This window comes from Castanea sativa, chromosome 5 (assembly GCF_040712315.1).
Source record: "Castanea sativa cultivar Marrone di Chiusa Pesio chromosome 5, ASM4071231v1".
In the NCBI taxonomy this organism is placed as follows: Eukaryota; Viridiplantae; Streptophyta; class Magnoliopsida; order Fagales; family Fagaceae; genus Castanea; species Castanea sativa.
Genome location: NC_134017.1, coordinates 5494901 through 5506454, shown reverse-complemented (window position 1 = coordinate 5506454; position 11554 = coordinate 5494901). Strand labels below are relative to the sequence as shown.

The window sequence follows — 11554 nt, the reverse complement described above, 5'->3', positions numbered from 1 at the left end:
TAGATTCGGTGATATCTCCCCAAATCCGACCCAAATCTCATAAAAATCTAAGGTATTCTGACAAAAAAATCACTGGAAAATTCTTTTTTCGCAGGATTTTGGTAAGGCTTTAGTCGGGTCAGTTGAGGCGGGTTTTAGAGGAGAGAGCCCGCCATCCGACCCGCCGGACTCGGTTTCTGGGTTTTGTAACCCGCTGCCGACCACCCGAGCTCATGGATCGGTCGCAGGTGGGTCCATTCTGGTCGGGTCTGGTCGGTTGGGTCGAGTTCGAATCTTGCTGGACACCCCTAATTTGAACCATAATTCTCCTTTTTTTTTAAAAAAAAAAAAAAGAAAAAAGAAAAAAGAATACCTCTCAAGTACGGGGGCTTTTCACCTATTGCTTGCTAAAAATTATAAGTAAAATTGAAGGTTTTTGAATTCTCAGTAACACTTTGGACTTTGTCAAGCCCATTCTTCAGAAAATTCTTTATATCTTTTTTTTTTTTTTTATGAACATTCTTTATATCTTTATTTATCTTAAATTTTAGTACTGAATAATCTAGAACTCCTAGCTAGGATTGTAGCTTCAGAATCATTTTCCATAAGATTCGGGAATAATTAAGTGATTAAAAATGTGTCTTGTACAATAATGGTCTTTCTTTTTTAAAAATAAAAATGGAAGTGCTAATCAACATCTCACGCAGAAAGAATGCTGATGGAATTGGTCCAGGTCTTTTAACATCAACTTTTTTATCTTGTCATCATGATCCACCCATGGGATATCTTAAAGACCCACCAGGCCATCTTAATTTATATTTCCCATGTTATTTTACTACAGGACCAAGCCAAAAGTGAATAATATTATTCCTTGAAGAATTCCCGAACAATTGAGTATCAAACACCAGAGAATTTTTCAGACAAAAGAACTCACAAGGCAACCATATTCACGTAATCTACACAACTAATTAGAAGAATTATTTTGTAGGCTTATTTAGTCTTATTTAGTAGCAAGGGTTATGTGCATGGTACTACTATAGCTAGCTAAGCTCTAGACCAAGGACAGTTTTCTTTCCTAATTTTGAGAGAGAGGTTATACAACTACAGTTTTCTCAATCACAAAGCCAATCCAATTCAGACTCAATTAAAGGACCCATTGATTGAAAATTTGAGCCATGCAGCGTATCACCAGAAACCAAGTGTGTGTGATCAGAAATTGGAGATGAGTGGCCTTTGTCACATGTATTAGAGCTACTATCACCCCCATCTTCAAAACAAGGTAACTGTGAGAAATCCATGTCGAGAAAATCCGATATGAAATTTCCTTCCATCTCAAAATCCATCATGAAGTTGGATGGATTGTTTTCTCCCAACATGAATTGTGAAAAATCAACCGGGTCATGATGATGAACCATGGAGGATTGAACAGCAACCTCTGGCTTAGTCTCAATAATTTGGTTATGTTGGTCTAGTTGAATTGGCTGCTCGGAGGTGATGACATTGACAGCCTTTGTACACTTTGTTGCCTTGGTTCGGACCACACATGATGAGCCAATTTTTGCTTCAGCTGGACCCCCAGCTGACCTTTCCACGCTGTGGTTTTGCTTTTCTTGTGTGTGTACTTGATTTGATCTTTTAGAAGTGTGGTTTAGGTGATCTTGAACTTTCTTTCCAATGTTGGTGTTCCAATAGTTCTTGATTTCATTGTCTGTTCGGCCTGGAAGCCGACCAGCTATCAAAGACCATCTGCAATCAATCGCACACATTCCTAGCTATCAGTATGCAGCTGAGTGTAAAACACTGTGTTTTCCTCTTCTTTTTTCCATTAATCAGATTGATGTGAACTCGTTAATGCTTTGGTTTTGCCAAATTTGTATTGACATGTACCTAATTGATTAGTACAGGTTATAAGTGTATATATATATATATATATATATATATATATGGCAGAAAATATATACCTGTTCCCCAAGAGTTTGTGCAGCCTAATTATGAGCTCTTCTTCATCACGGGTTATGTTGCCCCTCTTAATATCAGGTCTAAGATAATTTAACCATCTTAGCCTGCAACTTTTCCCACATCTCTTAAGCCCTGCATAAAGCATCAAAATCTTGTTTTTTCAATGACTTGAACAATTACAACCATTATATTAAAGAAATAATACATAAATGGGGGGGAAAAAAAAGGGATCTCTTATCTATTTTCTCAGTTACTCAGCTATGTTTCTGTATCTAACCTGCTCTCTTGGGAAGGTTCCTCCATTTTCCTTCACCATGAAGTTTGATATATTCTGTGAGTATTTTGTCTTCCATAACTGTCCATGCTCCCCTATTCAAGCCCTCCTTGGAACAGCAAGGACTCCTTCCCATCTAAAAATTGAGGCACTCTCCAAGAATTTCCACCTCTGTCTCTCTCCAGTACTTTACTCTTGGAGACAGAGAGTGAGGGACTCTCTATGCTTGGAGTTGGGGTATTGTAGTTATTCCTATTTATATTGTGAGTAGAACATCAAGTGTTATCATTACATTATCTCATCTTTATATTTTTAACAAAGAGTAAATTTTATTTTTCACCCATAAGTTGTGGGGTGATTTTAAATTTCCTCTTGTGCACTTACTGGATAATAAATTATATTGGTAACACATTAAGATTTATACATTCTCAAAAAAAAAACAAAAGTTTATAAGATTTATATAGTAAATTTAATAGTATCCCTTGTATTACTATTATAAATACAGCCATTAATTAAATTTTGACTTTTGAATTTGGGTTTTTTACTTTTAATTTGAGCATTTAATCACCAACAATATGTTTGTGACAAGAGTAATTCTTGTGCCACACTGAAAGACACAACATTAGCCACAACTTGCCCATGTGGCGAGTTGTGGTTGGTGGAAGGGTGATATTGGGTACATGTTGTACCTTTTGGTGTGAGACTAGAATTTTTCTTGTGACAAATCAAGCATTTTGTTAAAATCTAATGGATTAAACATGTAATGTGCAAATGGTTTCTTTCACATCATCAATATTTTTGAAACGTCATTATTATTGTGTGATTAAATCCATTATGCTTTAACAAAAAATATTACCAAGATAACTTATTTGTCCATCAGGCTAATAATTCAAATTGAAAGTTTTATTTTTAGAGAAGATGTTCGTGTGTGCATGGTGTAGTTAGTAAAGTTCTACACTAGATAATAATGACGAAGTGAGTGATTAATATAATATAATTAGATACTAAAAAAAGATATTTGGTGCAAAATTATAAACTTGAACATTTTTGTAAAATGTGTATGAAGCACTCACAAAGAGACTCTTCGAAGTGTTAATATCTTTCTTTCACAAACTTTAAATCTCAAGGAAACCTCCTTAAAATAAAGTGATCAACTCCAAATGTATCATTGTAAATACAAATAAATTGTTAGTGTTTGTTGCAAATAGTTAGTTGCAGACATCTATGCACACAACTTTGAAAATTGTGTTTTGAAAACACAATCTTAGTTATAATTTTGAAATCACAAACAATTTAACGGGCACATGATTTGTAAACACCAACATACGATAATCCGCGCCTCAAATAAATAGTCCCTTACCATTCAGCATGCAGGTTAAATTTGACATTGAAGAAAACGATTGTCAAGACTAGCACAGATATTTTGTGCGGCTCGTACACTTGCATTTATTGCATTCAAATCATTTGATAGGTTAGGTTAAAAATCTATAATTCTTTTTTTTTCTTTTTCTAATTCAATAATTAGGGAATGAAAGATTTGAATTTGAATGTTCCTATTAAAAATATTAAGAGATGTTTAATGATTTTAAAAATTGGCTCTTGGATAATTCATCATCTTAACATCTAGAAAATTTATGAAAATTAACGAGAGGAAAATGATTACAATGTTTTGTGTGTGTAATTTGATAGTTATAATAATGGGAGCGGGTGGATTTGAATTAAGATTTTTTAATAAACAGAAGAAAAAAAAAATTATTTCACTAAACTACAATTATCTTCTTGAATTCAAAGAATTTTGGTTGCAAGTGAATTAGGGGGACCATTCTTGTTCTTAGAAGTTTCAAGCATAAACAGTAAAAAAAGAAAAAAAAAGAAAAAAAAAAAAAAAAAAAAAAGGAAAGAAAAGAAAAGAGCTATGTGTAAATGAATAAAGAAACATAGTGTCAATATATATATATATATGCAGTGGTGATGATGATAGCTCGATGGACCTTTCACCTTTATATCTCTGGGTGATAAAAAATTCACCACAAATAAATACATGCACCAGCTGCCCTTCTACTCTGGTATGATTCTCGTGGCTGCTGCTTTCTTTGAAGCTAACTTTCTCACTCCCTCTTGAAAGTTGGTTGAAATCTATAGACGTAAGCTATGCTCCACAACGCGTACGGAAACATTTTCTTTGTCTCCTATTGTTTCCTGTTACAACAATCAATTATACACCTATTTTTACAACTATCTTATATGGCAGATTGTGACTAACTACATATTACGTTCATATGGATACATCAAAATTTTTTTTCTTTTTGTTCCCACTACTCACAGTCTACCATATCAAATAGTTGTCAAAATAGGTGTGAAATTGATCATGGTTATAGGATTTTTTTTTTTTTTTTTTGTTATTTGACTAAATGAATGTACCATGTTCATAATTTTATGTCACATGGTGCTGCCAGTGAACAGTGGGAGCATTTTTTTTTAACTCATTTGAAAATATTCTAAGAAGATCCTCCAAATAATTTGGCTTATGCCTAAGATCCTAATCTTGATAATTAAGTTTGGAAGGCCACGTCAAATTATGAACAGCTTCGCTTGTCAATTTTCTCTTTTTTAAACTGAGAGAAATAATTACCTTTTGTGTTTGTGTCAATTTGTGATTTTTAAAATTCATCCGCACAAAATTTTTCATAAGTATTGATACGACTTCTTTTTTGCTCTTTTGGGTAGTACTTTTGTGTCGTAAGAATAATTATTACTGCTAGAAGATAAAATAAAAAGTGACTTCGTGTTATTGCTGGTTCAATGTACGTAAACTAATTTTTGTTTCAATCACAACTTGTTTTTACCTTAGCAGCAATAACAACAATCAAATCTTAATCTCAAAATTTTAAGTTAGTCATAGATCGTCAACAAATACAACTTATCACTTAAACCCATTATGAAAAAGATTGTGAAGTCTCAAAATTCCACAGGTTCTTTGTATGGAACTGTCATGAACATATTTCTAGAAGCACTTGCTCTATATAATTGATGAGACCATGATGGCGTCCTCTTTCATCTCATAAATTAATTTGAACACCCAACTACTCACAACCCAAAATAAAGAAAAAAGAACGCTAACCCTCCTTGTTGTTATGTGAGTCGGCTGCTACCATTCAGCTATAAAAGACAAACCAAGGCCCTATAAATGCATACGTTTGTATACAAAAGTCACTCTTTTGAACTTGATATGAAATGATGCCTTTGTGGGCCTAATTGATTGACACTGCATATCATTTTTTGTGGTCAAATGATAGTAGCAGTCTGTTCCCATTTTCAACAATTTTTTCTTTCTTTATTTTGAATATGGACTTTTTATTCAAATTTAGGAGGATACAAACACCATGAGATGGGAATTGATCCCCAAAATTACAGGAGGCTGAGCAAAGCTGCAACATTATATGCAAAAATATTTAAATAATCTTGGAGAAAAGGGCTTCCGATATCTTTTATGATAGTTGCAAAATTCATTCCATCCAAGTTGGCATTCACTGTCTCTGATAGTTGCAAAATTGAAAATCCCAACCAAATTGACATTCATTTTCTATGATTTCACTTAATTAAAATTTTCAACATTTGACACAGTCGCAAGTTGATTCATGAACAACCTTTTTAAGAAGGTTGTATTATTGTGATTCATTAATTGTGTTATGTACCTATCACAATTGACTACAAGTTGTATGGGCTTTGAACAAGTGTGTATTTATTGTCCACTCAGTGGAATTTGAGTCCCATTTCCACATTAAGTGTTCATCTCTCTTACTTCCATGGGTCTATCTAAAGTTTTAATAAAGGTGTATATGAACCAAATAAGCTAAATTATAAACTGAATAAGTTGAATGCTAAACATGCAAAGAAAAAACAAAAATATTAATATAAACATAAGATATATAATAGACTACATAACCAGCAGGGTCTCCTCACCAATTTTGTGGCAATGGTTGCTAAAGTCTAAATCCATTCTTGCAAGGTTTAAAAAAAGCACTCAACCGAGAGGGACCTGGAAAAACGACCTTACAACGACTCTAGGACTTTGATTGGAAGCTGGTAACTTTGTCAATAAAAGTCACCATTTACCTTCGACTAAATTGGTTGCATAACGACCGATTGAAGGAAATTTTTATGAGTATCATATGGTATATATATTGCAAAGGCTATAACCTATTAGGAACATTTTTTGTTGCGTAAAGGTACTATACTATTTCTTTTGAGAGATACTATTTCATAAAAAAAAGTCTCAACCTGAACTAAAAATACTTTTTTTTTTCCTTCATGTTTGTCTCTGAAAAAGACGTGGAGAAATATCAGTTAGTTTTGTAAAAACAAACAAATATCATATATATGCTGTGTGCTTCGCAAATGGTAAATTATAGCAAGCCAGGCAAAGATTTAGTCAATTATTTTACGGATTGGTTCTCTCTCTCTCTCTCTCTCTCTCTCTCTCTCTCTCATGATTAAAGGAAAAAAATGCAAATATTAACAAGAGCAACAATTTTGTGGTCAAGAGAAGAACACCTAAATTGATTTTTATGGCCAAGAAAAAAAACCTCACGTAGTTCTACCAAAAAAAAAACGCCATTCAATTACTCAAATAACATTTGAAAAACAACAATTTGAAAGGAAAAAAAAAAAGCAAATATTAACAGAAGCAACAATTTTGTGGTCACGAGAAGAACACTATATAAATTGATTTTTATGGCCAAGAAAAATAACCTCACTTAGGAGTGTTCAACCAAAAAAAAAAAAAACCATTTAGGGGTGTTTGGTGATGTTGTCTAAATAATAATTTTCGTTATTTAAACAACACAACACATATTTTTACAAAACCTTTTCACCTACACATATTTTCACATTATTTAAATAATATTATTAGAATGACGGTATCAAATAACCCTCAATTATTTAAATAACATTTGAAAAACAACCATTTGAAGGGAATCCCATGGAAGTGGGATTAATTAAGCGTACAAGAGATCAGTAGATGACAGAATGCTTTTTTGATAAGTGTGAAGGGTGGAGCTTATGCCTTGACTAATTTAGAAAATTTCGAAGTAAAAACTGTTTTTATTTATTTATTTATCAAAAAGAGATAAATTTACACCAACTTCTTTTGGGGTTTTACAATATGACAAGTCTCTCTAAACTCTTCACAAAATGACATTCTCCCTTTTAGATTTTTATGAATACAACAGCTGAGTACTTACCTAGCTAGTAGAATATTTCAGTATTAAAAATATTTTATTAATTTATACATACAAAACAAAAGAGTGTTATGCATCCACAAATCTCAGGGGCTGAGAGGACGCGAACATTGTTGCATTTATACAATCCTTAAAACAAAGTGTCATTTATGCAAAAATTTGGACAGAATGTCATTAGAAAAACTTCGAGGGACAAATGTGTAATTTATCCTTAAAAAAATCACTAACATTTTATCACCTTGCAACTATTAGAACTAAAATAGAACATTCTAATAATTAAGGGAAAAAAAAAAAGACTTGTAAATAAAATGTATTGGCCATGACTATAAAAACAGTTATGAGAATCTAAACATTTTTTTTATATCTAATTCAATAATTAGGGAAGGGGTATTTAAACCCTAAAAGTCTGTTGAAAATACCAAATATGCCAGTTGAGGTACTAGGATCTTGGCCTCAATCCCCCCCACCAAAAAAAAAATAAATCAATGTTTCCCCATGTTTTTATATCTTCTTTTTTTTTTATGTATTCTTTTTATATATCTCTTTTATATGTCACATTTTATTAGGAAACAAAACAAGCAAAATTAATAGAAAGCCTAACCTCATGCTTTTTTTAATTATTATTTAAGAGAGCAAAGAAACACAATTTTATTGCCAAAATAAATAATTACAAAGAGTAAAGTTTGGGAGAGGCCAAACTCTCAAAGAAAAATACAGTCAAAACCAAGAGGAGTAATAACATTACAAATTGGAAACAAATCCTATGATCTCCAAAAAAATACCATTACTCCTACTTGAAAGATACGAAGATCACTTAGGGAAACCCAAATCTAGCAAAGAGAAACTCAACCCTCTATGAAGACACAAAAGTTTGATAGCTAAGAGGAGGAGACCACCCGCTACTTTAGATCCATCATTTTTCGTATCAAAAGAGCTTATATTTGAACTGATCCAAGTGAAATCTGAGCAGGAAATGTAAACTCTCTCCAGAAGCTTTAGAGGGCAGCCTAACCACCATAATTGAAGGACTTGCAACCAATCTAAACCAGCACAAGACCCATGACACGAATAGAGAAAACCACCAACAAGGATTGTAAGTGTAACGACCCAAGGAAAAACGCTAGCCACATCTACACTATATCTCAAAAGAACTAGTCACAATTGAGATTCTTTGTAGTTATTAATAAAACTCAAATCTACCCAGTAAATACCCAATATGAGATTCATCACACACCCACACACATCACACAATCAATAAAATTGGGACATCACAATCTCCCCTACTTAAATCTCTAACGTTCTCGTTAGGGCCCACTTTGTGGGGTAGTGTCTTTGAGTCCACATGGGGTTACTAGGTTGGCTCTGATACCATAAGTAACGACCCAAGGAAAAGCATTTGTCACAGCTGCGCTATACCTCAAAAAGACTAGTCACAATTGAGGTTTCTTGTAGTTGTTAATAAAGCCCAAATCTACCGAGTAAATACTCGATATGAGACTCATCACACACCCACACACATCACATAATCAATCAAATTAGGGCATCATAGTAAGAGACCCCAAAAGAGGACTTGAAAGCCCTATAAAAAAGATGGAGAGAGGCTCAAGTTGAAGGCATTGTTCACAATGAAGCCAAGAAGGACTTGGATGCATATTAGTATAGAGGCACTAACATGGGTCGAGAGCCAACCTAACTTTATATATATAAATTTTATTATGAAAATTTAATTTATAAGGGAGGCTTTTTTTTAGTGGTCCTATTTTGTAGCAGAAAAAAAAAAAAAAAAAAAAAAAAAAAAAAAAAACCTGTTTTTATTTTATATATATATATAATTTTTATTTTGGAAATTTTGTTTATAAGTGGAAAAAGCAATTTGAAAATAAATAGGAGAGTGACCTTATTTTTTAGGCAATGTTTTAATAGGAGTTAGAGTTATATTTTTACCAAATTATCTTTTAGTTTTGTCTCTACTTAAACATATGGATGTAAGGCCATTTTAGAACCATAAAAATGAGGAATCCAAACAAGAAAAGCCTCTTAAATAATAGTATAAATATCGAGTGCATGTATGACTAGCAATGTGGATAAACATGCTTAGATTGACTTATCACATCTCCCACCCATGGTTTTAAAAACTGGTACGGTGAAAGAACCAGTCGAGGAGTTAATTACTGGTTTTTTTGTCAGGCCGGAGTTCAACCGATGGTCGAACCGGTGATATCATAAATAATTTAATTATTAATTATTTAAATTATATAAATAATTAAATAATTAAATAATTTTTTAATATACTAAAACTAACAGTCTAATAGTAATAAATATGTTTCCTTTAAAAAATACAAGTATATATCATTTTTTTAAAAGAATTTAATATAATAACATTACAAAACAAGCATCCTTAACATAATAAACTTTCAACAAAACCAAATAAATAAGTTCATTAGTCATTTACATTTACATCCAAATGGCAAATAGCAAATAAGTTTATTACATCCAAATAATAATTCTACTCTGTAAATATTTCACAAACAACAATGCTACTCTGTAAACTATTTTCACAAACAATAAAGCTTTGTAAATCAAATCCACAACATAATCCTCAACATACACAAAATCACAAATAAACTAAAATGCTATGCTAAACTAATAATTGAAAGAATAAATTGAATAGTTAAGTTAACGAGAGAAGTTACCAATGAAGTCACTGAAGTGATTGGAAATTTGAAGGCAAAAAACATGAATGGAGAACTTGAGATGAAGCTGAGAGAAATGAAAAAAAAAAAAAACAGAAGCAGAAAAACCAAATCACAGATTGATGCTGAGGTGAATAGTGGTGAGACAAATGAAAGAAAAAGAATCAACAAGTTACAATCAAAAGCAAAGGAAAAAGAAAAATAATCCAAATACCTGATGAATCAGAGCATAGAGGGTGGGTGAGACCGATACCAAGACGGCGAGACTTAGAACAAAGAAGAAAAAAACACTGAGATAACGAGATAGCGAGAGGCGTGACCCGTGATGATGAGAAGCAAATCAGATGAGAGGCTGTGACTCATGAGCTTGAGTGAGTTGAAAGTGAGAGCGAGATAGAGCACAGATGAAAAATAATCCACATACCTGATAAAGCAGAGCACAGAGGGTGGGCGATACCGATACCAAGACGGCAAGACTGAGAACAAAGAAGAAGAAAAACCGAGACGACGAGAGGCGTGAGCCATGACAATGAGAAGCAGATTAGATGAAAGGTCGTGACTCGTGAGCTTGAGTAAGGTGAGAGTGAGAGTGAGATAGAGGGGTGAGACTCACGCCAAACAAAGAGGTGCGACTTGAGAGTGAGAGGCATGAGCGTCACAAAGAGGTGAGAGGCGTGAGTGAGAGTGAGGGTGAATCAGGTGTTTAGGGTTAAGGCTGGGCAAAACGATGTAGTTTAGGTTTTCAACCCAACCGGGCATTAACTGGTTTGACCGTGCCAGTTCCTGGTTTTTTGGATGAACCAGCCGGTTTTTTATTTTCCCGATTTTTAGATAATTTTCAGTTTTTACTCATAACCGAACCGAATTGAAGGCCGATTCCCGATTGAACTGGTCAAACCGACCGGTCCGGTTTTCAAAACTATGCTTCCACCACAAGCATGTCAAGTCATATGATCACATTTCTATCTATTTTCGAATTTACACCCATAAAATCTTTATCTATGCTTCTCCTTCTTATTAATTACTTAGAAAAAAAGGGGTATTTAAACGATACCAATTTATTTCATTTGTCTAACTGCTATCAAGTTTTTCTTATGCGCCAAACCTCATGTTAATGTGGCTTACATTAATATAACTAGAACCATTAAAATCCTGAGTTTCCTTGAAACTTGTTATGAAATAGAAAATAAACATGTAACATCAATAATAGGAAAACAAAAAAAAATTATAATTAAACAATAACAATTATCCACAAAAATGAACGAAAGTATAGGCAGATAAAAGAAAGAAGTAATCAAACCTTAGGAAGCATAAACCAGGACCGTTAAAATTGTGAGTACAATCTGAATCTATGGAAAACCTCTTCTTATATAACATACACAAATACCCAAATACATGCATCATTGAAA

The 11554-nt window shown here is 33.1% G+C and overlaps 1 protein-coding gene across 1 annotated transcript; it reads right to left on the bottom strand.

Annotated features, from left to right (window-relative positions):
- Nucleotides 1-809: 809 nt before the first annotated feature.
- Nucleotides 810-2477, bottom strand: LOC142636929 (transcription factor MYB1-like). Its single transcript, XM_075811221.1, has 3 exons — nucleotides 2216-2477; nucleotides 1941-2070; nucleotides 810-1725 (listed from the first exon to the last, which is right to left on the bottom strand). Exons 1-3 carry the CDS (start codon nucleotides 2346-2348, stop codon nucleotides 1092-1094), a joined length of 897 nt encoding a protein of 298 aa, XP_075667336.1. The 5' UTR covers nucleotides 2349-2477; the 3' UTR covers nucleotides 810-1091.
- Between the last annotated feature and the right edge of the window lie 9077 nt (nucleotides 2478-11554).